Source organism: Phoca vitulina, unplaced genomic scaffold, assembly GCF_004348235.1.
Source record: "Phoca vitulina isolate PV1807 unplaced genomic scaffold, GSC_HSeal_1.0 scaffold12, whole genome shotgun sequence".
Lineage (NCBI taxonomy): Eukaryota > Metazoa > Chordata > Mammalia > Carnivora > Phocidae > Phoca > Phoca vitulina.
In genome coordinates this window covers 13,724,611-13,740,994 of record NW_022589715.1, presented here as the reverse complement: position 1 = coordinate 13,740,994, position 16,384 = coordinate 13,724,611, and the positions used below count along the sequence as shown (strand labels likewise).

At 54.2% G+C, this 16,384-nt stretch overlaps 4 protein-coding genes across 6 annotated transcripts in view; 2 read left to right on the top strand and 2 right to left on the bottom strand.

Moving 5' to 3' along the window:
• Nucleotides 1–908, top strand: part of VAMP5 (vesicle associated membrane protein 5) — an 8,430-nt gene extending 7,522 nt beyond the window's left edge. Inside the window, exon 4 of the mRNA XM_032411144.1 lies at nt 854–908. The gene's annotated coding sequence lies outside the window, so the exon portion shown is untranslated. The remainder of the gene's footprint in view (nt 1–853) is intronic.
• A 684-nt stretch (nt 909–1,592) lies between these two features.
• On the top strand, nt 1,593–4,535 carry RNF181 (ring finger protein 181). Its single transcript, XM_032410545.1, has 5 exons — nt 1,593–1,706; nt 2,340–2,470; nt 2,650–2,759; nt 2,942–3,016; nt 3,293–4,535. The coding sequence occupies exons 1-5, from the start codon at nt 1,621–1,623 to the stop codon at nt 3,350–3,352; spliced, it is 462 nt and encodes a 153-aa protein (XP_032266436.1). The 5' UTR covers nt 1,593–1,620; the 3' UTR covers nt 3,353–4,535.
• On the bottom strand, nt 4,377–8,328 carry TMEM150A (transmembrane protein 150A). 3 transcript variants are annotated; one of them, XM_032410542.1, is made up of 8 exons: nt 8,248–8,328; nt 7,547–7,727; nt 7,048–7,095; nt 6,620–6,706; nt 5,947–6,014; nt 5,497–5,624; nt 5,115–5,292; nt 4,377–4,847 (listed from the first exon to the last, which is right to left on the bottom strand). In XM_032410542.1, exons 2-8 carry the CDS (start codon nt 7,609–7,611, stop codon nt 4,606–4,608), a joined length of 816 nt encoding a protein of 271 aa, XP_032266433.1. In that variant the 5' UTR covers nt 7,612–7,727; nt 8,248–8,328; the 3' UTR covers nt 4,377–4,605. The 3 variants fall into 3 exon arrangements, with proteins under 3 accessions (XP_032266433.1, XP_032266435.1, XP_032266434.1); XM_032410544.1 differs by lacking the exon at nt 8,248–8,328 and having other exon boundaries at nt 4,458–4,847; nt 7,691–7,929; XM_032410543.1 differs by lacking the exons at nt 7,048–7,095; nt 8,248–8,328 and having other exon boundaries at nt 4,458–4,847; nt 7,547–7,929.
• Nucleotides 8,329–10,446: 2,118 nt separating this feature from the next.
• On the bottom strand, nt 10,447–15,947 carry CUNH2orf68 (chromosome unknown C2orf68 homolog). Its single transcript, XM_032410541.1, has 4 exons — nt 15,774–15,947; nt 15,580–15,698; nt 14,525–14,676; nt 10,447–14,158 (listed from the first exon to the last, which is right to left on the bottom strand). The coding sequence occupies exons 1-4, from the start codon at nt 15,878–15,880 to the stop codon at nt 14,036–14,038; spliced, it is 501 nt and encodes a 166-aa protein (XP_032266432.1). The 5' UTR covers nt 15,881–15,947; the 3' UTR covers nt 10,447–14,035.
• Between the last annotated feature and the right edge of the window lie 437 nt (nt 15,948–16,384).

Below are 16,384 nucleotides of genomic sequence, written 5' to 3'. Positions count from 1 at the left end.
AACGCACCATCACAAAGGATAGCCTAGAGTTTGCCCTGTAGGCAAGAACTTGGCCTTTTCAAAGCTCCAGGGCCACACAGGGCTAAGCTGGCAGGGCCTCAGGGTCACAGGAAAGATGACTGGGTAAAGGCCATGGAAGAAAGAAAGACTGCGGGATCTGGGCAGTCTCTGCCTGGGCTATTTGACTGCACCTCAAAGTCAAGTGTGGGTGGAAGGGGAATTCAGAGTCAAGTGTGTAACAACAGAAGCAGTTCCTTGTTAGGTAAAGTGAGGGCTTCTGACAGAGAAACAAGAACAAAGCTGAGAGCTGTGTGGAGCTTTACCTCTCACAGAACTTGTTACTTCCACGGGGCTCATTACCATCTTCTTTTTGGAAAGATGGGGGAAAACACTTGGCCCTGTAGTTGGTCAGCAACACCACTTAAAGGCCATGTGAATTTGGGCAAGCCACTTCTGAGGCTTGGGTTTTACATATGTAAAAAGGGACATACTTAACTCCCAGAACAATTGTGAGGATTACTTATGTTGTGTGTAAAACATCTGTCAATGTAATGGTTCCAGATGCCAAATAAATGATAGCTATCATCCAAATCATTTAGTGCAGTTCTCAACCCTGCCTCACATTAGAATCACCTGCAGAACTTCTAAAAATACTACCCCTAGGCCTAGATCAGTGAGTACCAGAGCTAAGATTTAAATCCAAGTCTACGGGATGCCTGGGCACCATCCATTAGCCACTGGCCTACACAACTTCCTTATGGGGCCTAAATCAGTTAAATCAGACTCTTTGAGGGTAAGTATCTGACGCAGGGTTATTTCCCCCTAAAGCTGCAACCCCTCGTTCTCTCTCCAGGATAGTCATGGGTAGCCAGGGAGGCAAACCGCGTATTGAATTCAAGCCACTGATTTCACAGAAGCTCGGGGAGAGGCTGCGCAAGGGGCTGAAGGTCACACACATAGTCCCATGTGAGGGTAAGGCCCCAGATTCCCCAGCAGGGCTCTTCCCTCCCTCGGTGGGGGAGTTTTGCCCCACCCTTTATTGTGCCTAACACAGAAGAGATAAGTAGGAAATTTTTGTTTTGCGGGTCAGAGGGGAATCAAGAGCCAACTCCTGAACCACTTAGAGAGCAGCAGGTGCAGAAGTACCCGGCGGGGACCGGGCAGAGCAGCGGGAAACGCCGTGATTCCAGGTTGGCAGTACCCTGAGCCCCTGCGCCAGCGCCTCGCTCTCTGGAGGGCCTCTAGCATCTGCACGTCCTAGGCCCTCTGAGCCGCAGAACGGACTGACACGACCCCTACAGCCCCGACATCTGGCTTTCCAGGGCGCTGCGGACGCGAAGCACTCCCAGACCGCCTACCCTAGGTTCGGAGTCCAAAACAGATATTTTCTGACCGGCCCTAGCCCCTGCCATTGGCTTTAGCCTTTGGTCACCTGATCTATTCGAGCCACGAGAGGCCGCAGAATTAATACTTCCGCTTTCAGTGCCCCTAACGAGCCTCTGTGCCCGCCTTTTGGATGCTCTGATTGGTCTTCCTCTCTCAGGCCCGCAGCTTATTGGCCAGCTCCGCGGGGCCGCAGTCCAGTGGGATGCGAAGGCTGTGTCAGACAGCCCGGCTGCCATGGCGTCCTATTTCGATGAGCACGATTGCGAGCCGTTGGATTCCGAGCAGGAGGCCCGAACCAACATGCTGTTGGAGCTCGCAAGGTGGGTGCGCGGTGCTGGGAGGTGGGGGCCCAGGTATCAGGTTTCTGGGCTGGGGCTGGCTGGAGAAGGCGGATTATATGGGGCAGAGATTCTGGGGAGGACGGATGAATAATCTGGAGAGTTAGTCCGGAGACGAGATTCGAGGAAGGTCGATAATTTGGATCATCCGTGGTTGGGCCGGGCAAGGGGATTGTGGGAAAGACTGGAGCTGGCGAATAGGGGGGAGTCGGGAGCGGGACGGTAGCCGGTTCTAGCAGCTACGGGAGAAGACGGGTCATGGGGTCAGGGGAGGGGCCTTATGGGTGTGAGTAGGTACATTCGTTAGGAACAAGCACGGAAGTCCACACTGCCACTTGGAATCTGGCTTTACCGGGTCATTTCCACTTGGCCTGAGTAACTTTTCTGAGCCTGTTGCCTCATGTGTAAAATGGGACTAAACAGCTTGCATGCTTGGGGTTGTCTTATAGCAACTCCAAACCATTTCCCACTGTGCTTTTGATCTACTGAGCACTTTTGTGGGGTAGCTGTTAGTACTAGCTGTTCAGGGTATTTATCTGTTAATGCCTAGTGGATTGTGGGGGCAAAGAGAAAGGATGGTTTTCTTTGGTTCTGAACATGCGTCGTTCTTCCCAGGTCACTTTTCAATAGGATGGACTTTGAAGACTTGGGGTTGGTAGTAGATTGGGATCACCATCTGCCTCCCCCTGCTGCCAAGACTGTGGTTGAGAACCTTCCCAGGACAGTCATCAGGGGCTCTCAGGCTGGTAAGAACACTAATTCTTACTGCTGTCTGGCGCCGGCGTGCCAGACCCACCCCCTCCCAAGCTAGACTGGTCTAGCCCTTCAGTTTTCCAGGTCAGGTTGGGGCAAGAATGTCCTTCAGGAGTGGGAGCCGGGAGGTAGGGCCCGTAGCAGCTCTCCTGATCAGCACTCCCTCCCAAAGAGCTCAAGTGCCCCGTGTGTCTTTTGGAATTTGAGGAGGAGGAGACTGCCATTGAGATGCCTTGCCATCACCTCTTCCATTCCAACTGCATTCTACCCTGGCTAAGCAAGGTACTGCTTCCTTTCTCTCAGCCCTCACCCTGCCCTGGGCCCAGTTTTCAAGCCTCTTTCTGTTTATGGACTTTTAGGGGATCAGAGAAGGGAGAGGGGTAGGGGTGGGAACTGGGAGCAGGGGATGGATATTAGCTGATGAAGACCAGACCTGGGCTGGAACACTGCCCTCCTTTTCTCAGACAAATTCCTGTCCCCTGTGCCGCCATGAGCTGCCCACTGATGATGACACTTATGAGGAGCACAGACGAGATAAGGTAGGGACTGGTGGTAAGTGGAGAGGTTGGGTGGTAATGGGGACCTCCAGTCCCTGTCCTCAGTGTTCTCATTCCCTACCTTAGTAGCCCTGGGTCGGCCTCAGGGTCCCTGGCTCTGGTCGTCTTCCTGGTGACTTTGGCAAGGGACAAGAGCCTCGGCAATGTATATGCTAGGGGCCTGAACACGGTGATAGGCAGCCCCATGATAGCTGTCCCATCACTCCACCCACAGGCCTTCAGGTATGGCCCATGCCCAGTGTGCCCTCTTTCCTTCAGGCTCGCAAGCAGCAGCAAAAGCACCGACTTGAGAACCTCCATGGAGCCATGTACACATGAGGTGCCTGGGGCGGAGCACCTGTCTGCCACGGCATCTTCCTCTTGCACCTGAATCCTCATTAAAGATTTCTTTACCCACCCTGCACTGCATTGCTCACAGGCCTGGGCAGGGCCTCTGCACCCTCCATAAGGTCCCTACTGCTACTGGGGAAGAGGCCTGAGCCACAGAAAGCACCAGGCTGTGTGTCCCTTCCTGCCAAGCGTACTGGCCCGAGAGCAGTGGAACCCAGGTCAAGAACCTGGCCACTAGACCAGCCAGTGCTTGGGCCTATGTGCTCATCGTTGGAAAGCAAAATGGGTCAGGGTCTGGCATCCAATGGCTACTTACAGATGGTAAAGAAAAATTAGCCTACATCTCTCTCCCCTGCAATTTTTAGTCAACCTTGGAATCCCACAGGCTTTCTTTAGCTTCATTGTGAAAATTGCTTCTAGCATTTTAAAGTTGTTCTATGGATGACCCCCCCCACCCCCCAATATCCCTTACTAAGGGAGCCAACTTCAAACCACACTCTGAGTGGGGGAAGGATCATGTCAATTCTTCAGACAGTTTAAAGGCCTAGAAAGGGTTTCAAGCCCTTGAGGAGTATTTGGATGGCACCAGGCATCCTTTATTCTTGGCAGCCCTGCTCTCGAAGAGCTTTGGGCACTCAGACTCTCCCTGAGGGCAGGGGTTTCCTCCCATCTTTTGCCTAGGGAAAGCCGTCCTGGCTTAGGCCCTCCCTTGATTCTTTAGAACATACTACAAACATGCAAATTAGAATTCTTTTAATAGATTAAAAAAAAAAAAGTACTAAAATACCCATGTGGTTCTGCTGTATTACTTGCCCAAAAGAAAGTAAGGGGCAGAGTGAAGAATCCCAGTGCACCTCAGTGGGCCCAAAAGTGGGCCTTCCCACAGACTTCTGTCCCTCTTGCTGTTCCCAGCCCCCAATTCCTGCAGCAGGAAACCCCAGTGGTGTAGCCTTGGCACTGGGGAGTAGAAGGCACCTGAAGGGCCGGCTGGGTGAGTGAGGATATGTGACCTTTAAACATAAAAACAACACTGCAGAGTCGGGGAGAAGCTTGTGTGTGGCCCAGGCCGCTGGCAGGCCCGCTCCGCTATGGCACAGGTGGGTGTGGGACGGCCATTCCTCCAGCAGCAAGGAAGCCTGTATCCCAGCAGAATACTTTCTCAAAATCGTTTTTGGTACAAAATAAATGCGAAGTTAAGAGGTGGGGAGCTGCTGAGGCTGGGCCAGCCCCCTCCCCAGATCTCAGATCATGGCGATGCTTTCGGGAGCACAGTTGAGGTGTGTGGAGGTGCTACAGCTCCCGGAGGACTTGCAGGCCCGGCCGGGGGCAGGCTGCAGCGCGGCCACCAGCGTCTCTGAGGAGACTGCCCCGAACTCGTAGCTGAAGGTGCCGTAGAAGATGAGGATGTCGATCACGAACACCCACTCGCACAGGGCTGCCCCGTGCTGCAGCTGAGAGCTCTCATGCATAAAGAAAACACCACCTGGCATGGGGCTAAGGAAGTGTTCAGTGGGACACGCGGCAGCTGGTGACAGCCCTGTCTCCCCACGTAGATAGCTAAGCTGGGGCAAAGAGCCAGGTCTCCCCACCTGGGAGGGGAGGAAAGAAACCGCACTGGGCAGTATTTTCTGGATATATATGTGCCAGGCTCTCGCCCACCCCCCGCCCCTCACCCCCACCCCCCGGGTCTTGGGTGGGGAAAGGCTGGGCTAGAGGAGGAGTTCCTGGCTGCCCTGTCCTGGAAGGATACTGAGGACTAGGGTGACAAAGGCGATGGCTGCCAGTACAATCCGCAGGTAGGCCATAGCCAGGTCCTGGGGGGCAGTGGCCCCATGGTAGGAGAGGGCACAGTGCAGGCAGACGAAGAGCAGCCCGGCGGGGAAGGCCACACCAGTTCCGATGTAGTGCAGAGACTTCGCATGATCCACCTGGGCCCGGAGACAGGGGCTGATCTGTGAGGCAGCCCCCCCCACCCCTCTTCCCCCCGCCCCCTTCCCTCCCAGCCCCTCTCTCCCCACCCTCAGCCTTGAAGGGCTGTCTCTGCAAATGGGGTCAGCCTTCAGGGGACTGAGGGCACCGGCAGAAGCCAGGCCCCGTTAGTAAAAGTTCCAGAGGCAGGCAGGCGGGCCCACCTGGAAGTTGCCGACCACCACGAGGCCCGCAGCGTTGGTGCAGCCCGTGATGAGCGTTGTGGTGTTGACCCAGGAGTGACGGCTCTGCTCCAGGAGCTGCCCGTAGAGCAGCAGGCAGATCAGGACCACTGGGGGGAGAGAGCACAGGTGGGGCCGGCACTGGGGCCCTCCTCCCACCAACTCCCCCACCCCCACCCCCGCCAGACACTCCTGAGGGCTGGAAGGGAATAGAAGGGCAGGTAAACTGGGTTTCCTCAGGCTCTGGCCAGCAGGGTGGCTGTGTGGGAGCCTTTGGCTCTTGTTAAAGGAACAGGAGAGAAGTGGCCCCTCTTGCTTTAGCCCTTGATGGGGTGGGCTACACTGAACAAGGGTTTCCTGGGCCTTTCTGGGAGGGGGGGGTGGGGAGTGGGTTGGACTGGGCTGGCTAAGGGGGCTGAGGGCACAACTCACCCATGAAAGCACCCATGTTGCCAATGAGGCTGAAGAGGCAGCTCTCTGGGGGATATGTGCCACACTTGCTGGGGGTGGGGGGCAAGGACAGAGTGAGAGAGGGGCAGGAGTACTAGCACCCCATTCTGGCCCATCTGTCTCTTGCTTTATCTGTGCCTGTTTCTTAGCAGGCAAGCCACTGATTTATGAGAAGGGCCAGTTGTGTACACAAACAACGGGCCCCAGGCTGGGCCCTCCCCCAGAGCAGAGCTCATGTGTATGATGGGTAAGGGAGTGCCCAGGATTGCTTGGCAGAGCCTGAGACTCCTTGGACTCCCTGAGATTGTCAAGGCCTGCAGCCAGTCTGGCTTCCCTTGAGCCAGAACCGGGGCTGGGCAGAGGGCTTGAGCTTCAGTCCAGGTGCCTCCACTTACTAGCTGTGTGACCTGGACCGATGACACACCTCAGTCTGTTTTCTTGCCTACAAGACGGTGAAAACAGGAGCTGCCTGGTGATGGCAGGATTAAATGGCGCTATGCACATCGAGCACTCAGCACGGTGCCTGGCACATAGTGACTGGCACGGAGAATCGTTCTTAAGTGATCTTAATACACTCATTATTCCTGAGACTGGGGGACAGGTCTTTGCCTGCGGGGCTTGGGTCTCCCTGACCTGCCCAGTTTCCAGACTTTACCTGATGAGGGGGACATCGTCCAGGGTGCAGCAGGTCTTCGGGCCCCCTTGTTCAGCGGGGTCAGGAGAGCAGGATTCGTTGTAGGACCTGGTAGGCAGGACAGAGAGTAGCCTGGGGAAAAGGGGGTTCTCCCAGCTTCTGGGCCTGGAGCCTCAGGCCCTCAGAGACCACCCTTCCAGACTTCCCTTGGCAGGGACAGAAGAGCCCACTTCCCAGAACCCGCCTGAGACAGAAGCCAAAGGGGTGAAGGGATGGTGGGAAACAGGTAGATGGGCATGGAGCCATGCCTGGGGAGGGGCAGGCGTTGCCAATGTCAGATAAGAGCTGTGAGGCCCAGGGTCTCCGTCTGGCTCGCAGCTGCCCCGACCCAAGAGGGAACAGAGATGAAGGGAGCTTTAGAGGGAGGCTGTCTGCAGAGTGCGCCATACCAGTTCTCCACAGGGCATGCGTGGCGGTTCATCACGGCCATGGCATACCTGTGGGAGCAGAACGGTCACCCCACACCCATGGCCCTCCCAGCCCAGCTTGCCCCCATGGACTCTTTTCTCTTGATTCTGGCCCCATTCAGCCTTTGTTCATGCTGGGGACTCAAGATGAGGTGGCCCTGAAGCTTGATACCACACGAGAACCCACAGCATGGCCCCACACTCGAGGACCTCTGGAAGTGGCCCTGGATGGAAGGTCTGTCAGGGTCACCCTACTGGACAGCAGTGGTGCCAGCTTGTCCGAAGGGGCTGTGTGCCCAGGCACCAGGCCAGGCTTGGGAGACAGCTAGAGTGATCCTGGGTACCACCCTGGAGCCCCCAGCAGGACAAGGGACTCTGTGTGTGCCATCGAGCTCCTGTTGGGTCCTGGCTGGGCCCTAGTCCTCCTCAGCTCGGCCCATTTTGTCCCTTAGTCGCCCTCCCCCTCCCCCTCTTTACTCACACAGTCCATAGGCCCGTGATGGAGAATGCTGACAAGCTGACAGGAAGGAGGATCCAGGCGGTCATGAGGGAGGGGAGCCAGGGTGGTGGTGGTGTAGGGGGAAGGACAAGAGGTAGGTGGGAAAGAGGGGGCCGGCCCAGCTACCTTAAGATACTTCGCCAAAACCATCAGCGGCCCAGGCCTGGTGGAGAGAGACAGGTCAAAGTCCAGGGTCCAGTGACTGGCCGCAGCCGGTGGGGGGAGAAGGTGGTCAACACCTGATTCACAGCACCCACATTTGGGGCTGAGCCCACGCCAGAACGTGGACACCTTCTGGCCTCCACGGTGGGCCTCCGCGTTCCACCCGAATGCCACCGGTGCGCCCCAGACGCTCAGGCGGGGCCGAAACATCTGGGGGGGGGGGGGGGTCCCGCTCCCACGCCGGAGGGACCGGGTTGGGGGAGGGGCTGCAGTCAGGACCGTCCAAGGGGCCGCGCCAAGGAGAGCCTGCGGGCGGGTGCGGGGCCCGGCGGAGCGGCGGCCGCGCGCGGGCAACACCTGACCGCCGGCGCCCCGGGGGAGAGGCGGGTTCGCGCAGGAAGCCCAGCCCGGCCCCCGCCCGCGTGGGCGTACGGAGCCCCCCCGGGAGCCGGGAACGCGAGCCTCCCCAGCGGATCCCCCCCGCCCCGAGGGCCGGGGACACGAAGGGGCCCAGTACGCACCTCCCCGGAGCGCCCCGCCGCCGCCGCCGCCGCGCCCTGCTCGGCCCCGCGTGGCGCCGTCTCTGGCTGCGGCCCTCGGAGCAGCCCTGGAAGGTTTAAAGGGCCGAGCGGCCCCGCCCCTGGCGCCCCAGCCGCGCCGCGCCGCCCGCCGGGACGTGGAGTCCGCGCCGCCCCGGTCCCCGCGCCCGCGCTCGGCCGGAGACTACAACTCCCGAGCCCCCGCGCCCGAGTGGCGGTGGAAGCGTGGGCGGTGCCCCGACTTTGGGGCCCTGAGAGCCGAGGGCTGTGGCGTGGGACTCGGGCTGAGGCTCCGACTCCGAGAAGCCCGTCGTCCCGCGTACCTTGTTTCTGCGGTGGAAGCTTCGGGGGAGCGGGAAGCTGCGGAGCCGCGCCGCTGTGATTGGCATCGCGCACAAGGCTGGAGGAAGCCTCCCTCCGCCGCTGGGCACATTTTTGCAGCCCGGACCGACCGACAGTAAGACTTGGGGGAACCTCCCTCAGCGCGGCGCCCCTTGCCTGCCTCTGTCTTAGGCGAGGCGGGTCCGCGAAGAAGGGAGCACAAAGCCTTGGCTGTTAAGTTCAAGCGCCCGCGATTGGGTTTATGCTTCCTTCGGCTCAGCAAACTCTGGAGGAGGGCTACTTTCATGAGATACTTTTTATTTTCAAGGCTCCAGGTACACAGAATACTGTCCAGAAGTCAGTGTCCAAAACCTGTTTCCTGGCTGATGAACACTTACTTGAAACAAGGCCACGGAGACCAATGGATATCCATGGTCACACATGGCCAGGTAATGGTAAAGAAAAGGCAGACTGGAGACCCAGAGCAATTTGGGAAGAGGAAACAGGATAGTGTGGGAATAAATTACCATCGGCTTCACCAAAATGTACAGGCCAATGGTGCCTTCTTGGACATTCTTTTCATGATAAAAAGGGTGGGAACACTTTTTACATACCCGAAGTGTATGTGGCACTCTTAAGAAGCCCGTCAGAGGCTGGCACCCCGTGAGAGAGCACCAGGGCTGTCAGCTGGCTACCGGAACGGAACATGGGCCCAGGCTGCCAGGAGCAGGGGAACCTTAGGTCTGGCAGCATTGGTGCATCAAAGGTAATGTGCAGAAACGGGGCCCTGTATCATGAGGAAAAAATGGAGCAGATAAACTGCTCAAGGGCTTGAAGGAGCAACCTTTTTTGGACCAAATGGAAGGTAAAAATGGAAACCGGAAATCTATTAGAGAGTGCTTTTCTGAATCAGGACAAATAGTTTAAGCAGGGCCAAGAAGTTTGGCTGAGCAGGGGCGCCTGGGTGGTGGCTCAGTCCGTGAAGCATCTGCCTTTGGCTCAGGTCATGATCCCAGGGTCCTGGGATTGATCCCCGCATAGGGCTCCTTGCTCAACTGGGAGCTTGCTTCGCCCTCTCCCTGCCCTTTCCCCTGCTTGTACTGTCAAATAAATAAAATCTTAAAAAAAAAAAAAAAAGTATGGCTGTGCAGAATGATCACTGTACAATACCTGGCTGAATGGATCAGTGGGGTTTTGCCTGCCATGCTCTGTGCCCCAGGACACAGAGGTGTTGCTTTCTAAATCACAGAGAAGCACCATCTTTCTGCCCAGGTGTGTTCCCATCTGGAGCAGCCACCTTTTTCTCATCTGCCCAATGGTGCTGTAAACCCTCAGCATTTCCTACCTCACTGGAAGCTTTGCAAGTCTTAGTCAACACTTACTATATCCTGCTGAGCTGGGTTTGAGTTCCTATCCAACTGTTATCATGGGGCAGACCTGAGAAGGTACTTAGGACCTAAACTGGCTATTCTAACATAAAGTGGGGGTAAGACGGGCACTACAGAACTGTGACAGAGAGGCAAATTTTGCCTTAATAGGATAATCTCAGCAGTCCCTAAAGTAGAATTACCCCAAGACAGAACTCCCTATGACAGAAGGGCTCTTCATGGGTAGTTGGCAGGGTGGAGTTACTTACCAGATAAGAAGTGTGAGCAGACGTCTTTAATAGTCCCTGCTAGCTCTAATGCTACGTGAGTCTAGTTGTTATGCTCCAACCAGGACGGTTCTTAAAATAGTCAAGGCAAAGCAAGAGATGAGATTTCAAGTGCTGATCCTGTGTTGCTGAATGACTTGAGGGCAGGCATTTAATCTTCACTTCCCTATGTACACAAGTGATTTCAAAACTCTTGGCAAAAACAGTGCTGTAAAAATAGTTTATTGCTTAAAAAGAATACTGTTTTCGAAAAGTACCTCCTTCCAAGATTTTCAAATAATTTGCACACTTCATTCATTCACACAGCAGAAACATTGGAAATGAGAAAACAGAAGAATATATGGCTTGTTATACATTTAACACAACCAGTGCAACCAACCTCTCAGCCTGGAGCCTCTGAGAAGGCAAAGGAGCCATATACTCAGGTTTTTACTTCTAGTGTCACTCTAACTACTGGCGAAATTTGGGGTGGGTGCCTATGGCTTCTTGACCATCTGAGTCCTCAGGGATAGGACAGGAATTCAACGAGGGAGCTGAAAATGTTTCAAATAATTGTTAACATTCCGTGCTGATTATCCCCAAAGGCTCAAAGGTAGGAAAGTAATCTGTCCTCATTCCTCTTTTGATATGCAAAGGTCTCATTTATGCTTGTGAACCAGATGGGGATCCACTACCCTACTATCCATGCATCCTGGCAAACGCACAGCAGGTGGGATACTCACTACTTCAAAGGGTTTCTTCCAGCCCCATGAGCTAATCTCTAGTTGGCAGTGCCCCTCAGAGTGGACCATGGAGGTGAAATGCCCCTTTCAGAGGCTCATCCACAGGGAGAAGCATTTGTTATTGCCCATGTTGGTCCCACTGGCTGGCCAAGTGCCATAGACTCCTACTCTCAGTACAGAAAGCTTTACATTCTTCCTTTTCCTTCTTGCATTACATTCTTCAAAGATTTCTAGGCTTGTCAACTGGCTAAAACTCAAACTTTAGTGTTTACTCTTACACAGCCCAAAGCCCCTAAAAACCCCAGATTCCTTCTATTTATAGTATCACCCATGGTGGCCCAGGAAACAGAAAGCCTTAAAATCCAAGGCCTACCCTCAGTAAGTGAAGAACATTCATGGGCATGAGATAGGTCTATGAGACTACCAGACTTTTTTTTTTTTTTTTTTAAGACAGCCAAGAATGCATCTAGTCAAATGAGTGTTCTTTCTGAAGCAGCCTGCCGGAGAGCTCCAGTCAGTCTGACACTGTTGCCCCTGTACCAAACAGCATGGGGCAGTCCTCTGTGCCATCTCTAGAGCCTGTGGGAAATGCTCTGTAACATGCTCCTCGATGGGAAAGCACTGATTTCTGAAAACAGCTGCAAGATGTCTGGAGGCAAGTCTGGTGAATAAACTGGATAGTAGCAGTACCATCCTGGACCCCAGAGGAGGGGTGGCAATAAGCAACGAGCCTGAGCTAAAAGGCTGTCAGCTCGCTGAGAAGCAGAGAGGCATTTCAGGCACATCCGGAGCAGTGGCAGCATCACCACCAACAGGCCTCCCCAAAAGGACAACCTCCCGTTTAAGTACCAGGCTTAGTGCTTCCTGTAGTCCTACTGCTTAAATTAGCTAAGAATTAGGCTGCTTTCTTGGGTGGAAAATATTTTATATGCACTTGATAAGCAAAATGTCTCAAGAAAAAAAGTTCACAAACAAGGAGTTCCCATCAGTCTCTGACCTGAGAGTGTGAGGAGTACACGACAGACATAAAAGGACATTAGGTACACACTTCCCTTCTCACAAACAGGAATGGAGGCTAAAATTTCAGGTGCCATGCCCCCAACCTCCTCTTCTGGTCTTGTTTCTAAATTCTGTAATAAATCCACGAAAAAGGCCATCCAGTTGTGAGAAGACAGACCCAAAAAGTATTTCCAGACCAGGAAGCCTAAGAGTTCCAGTGAAATCCTATGTCCAAGTCAGAAGATCAGTTGAAGAGCTGGAAGACTAAAATCCCCAGTCCTCCGAGCTGCAGGAAGATTGGGGAGAGAGTATGGCACAGCCTCCTTGACTCGGAGACTCTGGAGGAGAGTTAACATTGGAAGTCAAAAGGCACTTCTAGCCTGGCTGAGTAAGTGGAGGGCAGACTTTCTCCTCTGAGAGTAGAAACAAGCCCAGGACTGGCAAGTTTAAGGCATTTAACCTTGGGCCAGCTCTGTGGGCCAGGAACACTCTGGTCCCTGGCTCCCTTCACAACCAGGCCCATCTAACTTATCTACCTCACTCACTTTGCCAGAATTCCTCTGGGCACTGCAAGCTGTGGCTCACTGGGTTCTACTGATGTAGTTTAAGTAGCTGCCTTGCCCCATTTCTGAGGTGGTAGATTTTCAGGGGTGTAGGGCACAAACCAACAGTGCCCTCAGGTGTCCTTTAAGAGAAAAGCCGCTGAGATGGAACAGCCAGACTGATCTTGAGACCCTGATGTAGAGAAAACCCCTGAGGCAGGGGGACTTTGGTTTCAAGAAGTCTTAGTATTCATGGGCTCACTTAAATCCCATACTTCAAGTCACTGAGGTTAGGTCAATTGCTGGAAATCTGAGTGGCTTGGAACTGCAGTGCATAGGATGTCTTGTGGACTTCTCAGACCTTAGCCTAACCCTGCATTAGGGAAAATGTTCACTGAAGTGAAAACAGTGATATTCCTAGGATCTTTCATTCTAAGGATCTCAGTTTATATACTCTTGGGAGATAGGAAAGGAGAAAGAATGGGGCAGGGGCAGGGCAGATGAGAGAGACTCATTTTGCCGTCCATTGTACAGGCCTTTTTTTTTTTTACAACTAGGGCTCCAAATAGGCAATTATTGCTCATGTTGAATTTCCCTTTGTACACACATTCAAGACTGTTAGATCACACTTGGAGAGTCAGTTTCAAGCTTGTTTTGATAATTCCCCTTTAGCCTGAGCAGGGGATGGTCTGTTCACAGCTAGGGATGAGGTTGAAAACTGGAATCCTATAGCCCTAACCAAGGCAGGTTTTGCTGCAAGAAATCCTTGCAGTTGAGTTCTGGCATCATCTTCCTACGTCTCTTTATCTAGACAGTGCAAAGCAGTGCGGTATGAGAGAAACTTGCAAAAGCCATGGAATGGGAGGGACATGCTTGCAAGTCAGTCTCAAAAATGAAGATCTCCCACTTTATTGGTATGAGAATTACCGGGAGAGCTTGTCAGAAAGGTAGAACCCCCAGGACTCCCCACCTCCAAAGTCCTGAGCAGTTGGAAGGTGCACAGTCACATTGGGAGGTGCGGTGGAACTGATGGATTCTGAGACAAAGATGAGCGAATGGAAAGAACGAAGAAACGGCTGAAAAAAAGGTCTAGGAAAACATGGATGGAAGTGAGCAGAAGCAAGGAACAAATGAACTGTAAAACAACAAATAGGGTTCACTGAGCTGGGTGGAGCAGCAGTGGTTAGGTGTCCCACGGCCTATGACCTTAGTAAGAAAGCAGCATGTTGGCAAAAGGTTTCATAAAGCTCAGCTCTCCCTGGAATCTATGCTTCTAGAACACCAAGTTAGCCAAACAAAATTCTCAAATTCCAGAATACTAAGCTGGTCAAATGGGCCAACATGCAAGAAAGAATGGCCTGCAAAGCAGGCTTGTCCCTGCAACACTCTGTTCCTATGGATGTTGAGCTTGGGTGTGTGTGTGTGTGTGTGTGTCACTCTCAAGATCAGCTCAGACTGGTCCTGGCACCCCCAAACTAGGAGTGAGCTCCCTGGGCAGTGAATCCAGCCTGGTGAGAATGCCTTCAGCCTGGTCAGTGTCGCCTCTGGCGCTTTGCAATCTCCTCCTGGATGCGCAACTTGAGGGCCTCTCGCATGGGTGGATCCAGAGGCGTGTGTGCTGACACTTCCTCACTCACCCTTGCTGGATCATCGTCCTACGTGGAGGAAGAGTCAGGAAGCTCAGGGCCCGGCCTCTTCTGGAAAGGCCACCTGCCCTGTCCCTAGACACCACTCTCACAGAACTCCATTTGACTCATGGCTTCTTGCCAGTGCCTGTCATTTCCCAGGTGTCCCCTGTAATAGTGATTTTCAGCTGGGGGCCGCATGCCCTCCCAAGTGCCTGCTGAGAATCACTGTGTGACAGGCGTGAGTTGTGCTCAAAAGCATCGCCCAGTAGTCTATGCTCCTATGTGGAGCTGACACTTCCCACTGGCCCTGAGGAAAACAGTGGCTCAGGCTCTGGCAGTGATTTCTAGCACGGCCAAGGACCTTCAGGCTGCAGCTGTTTCCACGAGGCATACCTGATACACGATAACTGAGGTGACCTCTCCGCTGTCTGCCTCATACTCTAAACAGAAGAGCTGATGGCCAGAAGGTTCTGGCTCGGAGCTGCCACTACTGCTGCTTTCACCGGACTCCTCACAGTCTGGGTTGCTTGGGTGGGTAGAGCCATCTGGAAGGATGAATCACAGTGAGAGGGAAGAGGGGAAGGCTGCTGGAGCCCCTGCCCATATGGATGACACATGAAAACATACCGTAAAGAAAGCCCTGATCTTCTTACGGACTCTCTGCATGTGTGTTATGTGTTAAGTGCATGGCCAATCAATAGTTTCATTTACCTTTGTATCCCTGCTCTGGGGCCAGCACAATCGTATCACGTAGCAGATACACAATGCACCTTCACCTAGTGAATAAGTTTGGAAGGTAGTCGAGAGGTGGCCAGAGTCCTACCTGGGTTCAAATGCAGGCTCTGCCATTTATTAGCTATGGGACCTTGGGCAAGTTAATCTCTCTGTGCCTGTTTCCTGTGAAACAGAAATGACAGTAGTTTCCATCTTATGGGATCCAGTGAAAATTAAATGAGTTAACGTACCCAAGATCTGTAAAACACTTTTAAGTAACGCTAAACAAATTTAGTGCCGTGTTAGCTATTGTGATCTCTAGGTCCCTGGGAAGCTGGAGAAAAGGCCATTTTTAGTAGTGAGTTTGAGTTTCATTCCACACCTACGTCCTAGTCAACTATAGCTGTGCCAAGCTCTGTCAGATAGTGAGAACCCTAAAGCATAGCATGGTGGGCAAACCAGCAGACAAACAACTACTTGCTAGCTCCCAGGTATTTCCTGTTAATAGTGATGCTTAACTGGGGGCCACGAGCCTTCTCTGTTCTTAGGGAGAATCAGTGAGCGAATGGGGAGCGTCGAAGTAGGGGTTCCGGGGAGGGACGACATGAACTGAGCCCTGGGGGTTAAGAAGTGGTTTTTTTTTTCCACGTAGAGAAAAGAATGTGTAGAGACAGAGGGCTGGGGGCCGAAAGAGCGCGCGGGCTGGAGGAGGCAGGCGGGGTGGGCGGCCTCACCTCGGCGTCGCGGCAGGTACACCTGCAGGTCAGGCTTGCGGGGCCGCGTCGGCGCGGGCGTGTGCCGCCTCCTCGCCTTCTCCTTGGCCGCCTGCTTCACCTTCTTGTCATAGTCGTCCCTGCGGGGAGCCGAGCGGGAGTCAGGGACCGCCGGGCCAAGCTAGGCTGGGGGCGGCGGCGGGGCGGGGCGGTACCGGGCGAGCTGGTTCCGTCGGATGTGGTGCACAAAGCCGTGGCTCATGTCCAGCCGCCCGCCAGGCTTGCAGCAGAGCCCCGGCCCGGGATCTGGTGCCGCTTCCATCTGGAGCCTTGTGCTGGGAGCCGCCACCAACTCAACGGCCCTAACGGCCACCCTCCCGTCCGGCGAGTTCCGCACCGCCCCTCGCCTGACTTCCGGCCCCGCGCCCTGACGTCCCGCCCGGAAAGAGTCTGTCGGGCCGAGCGTCGCGGCGCGCGGAGTTCCCGGCGCGGGTGCTGGGATGGGGCATGCGCGGCTTCTACTCCCCGTCGGGGCTTTTCTTTGTGACATTAGCAATAGGAAACAGGACTTAGGCTTACTGCTGATACATCAGAAAATTCAGAAAAACACAAAGCACTCATCATACCACTCAGCGATCGGTGTGGAGTCTTCCTTTCCTTTTTGTGGTGATAAAATGCTGTGAAACTCCCATCACCGGTTGCGTGACCTCGGCTGACTATTGAACGCCGCGGAGCCTCAGTGTCCTCATTTGTAAACGAGGACATTGAGCGCATCTACCTCAAAAGAGGTTGTGAGGAGGCGAATGCTCAGGCAAGGCACACAGCG

Excerpts from the sequence above, each read along its gene's own strand:
- RNF181 (XM_032410545.1), top strand. The coding sequence starts at position 1,621 with ATGGCGTCCTATTTCGATGAGCACGATTGCGAGCCGTTGGATTCCGAG. Across the intron at positions 2,471-2,649 it reads CATCAGGGGCTCTCAGGCTG|AGCTCAAGTGCCCCGTGTGT; the intron begins GTAAGAACACTA and ends TCCCTCCCAAAG. Across the intron at positions 2,760-2,941 it reads TTCTACCCTGGCTAAGCAAG|ACAAATTCCTGTCCCCTGTG; the intron begins GTACTGCTTCCT and ends TCCTTTTCTCAG.
- TMEM150A (XM_032410542.1), bottom strand. The coding sequence starts at position 7,611 with ATGACCGCCTGGATCCTCCTTCCTGTCAGCTTGTCAGCATTCTCCATC. Across the intron at positions 6,015-6,619 it reads GACGATGTCCCCCTCATCAG|CAAGTGTGGCACATATCCCC; the intron begins GTAAAGTCTGGA and ends CCCCACCCCCAG. Across the intron at positions 5,625-5,946 it reads CAACATGGGTGCTTTCATGG|TGGTCCTGATCTGCCTGCTG; the intron begins GTGAGTTGTGCC and ends CTCTCCCCCCAG.
- CUNH2orf68 (XM_032410541.1), bottom strand. The coding sequence starts at position 15,880 with ATGGAAGCGGCACCAGATCCCGGGCCGGGGCTCTGCTGCAAGCCTGGC. Across the intron at positions 14,677-15,579 it reads GTACCTGCCGCGACGCCGAG|ATGGCTCTACCCACCCAAGC; the intron begins GTGAGGCCGCCC and ends TCATCCTTCCAG. Across the intron at positions 14,159-14,524 it reads CCTCAGTTATCGTGTATCAG|GACGATGATCCAGCAAGGGT; the intron begins GTATGCCTCGTG and ends TCCTCCACGTAG.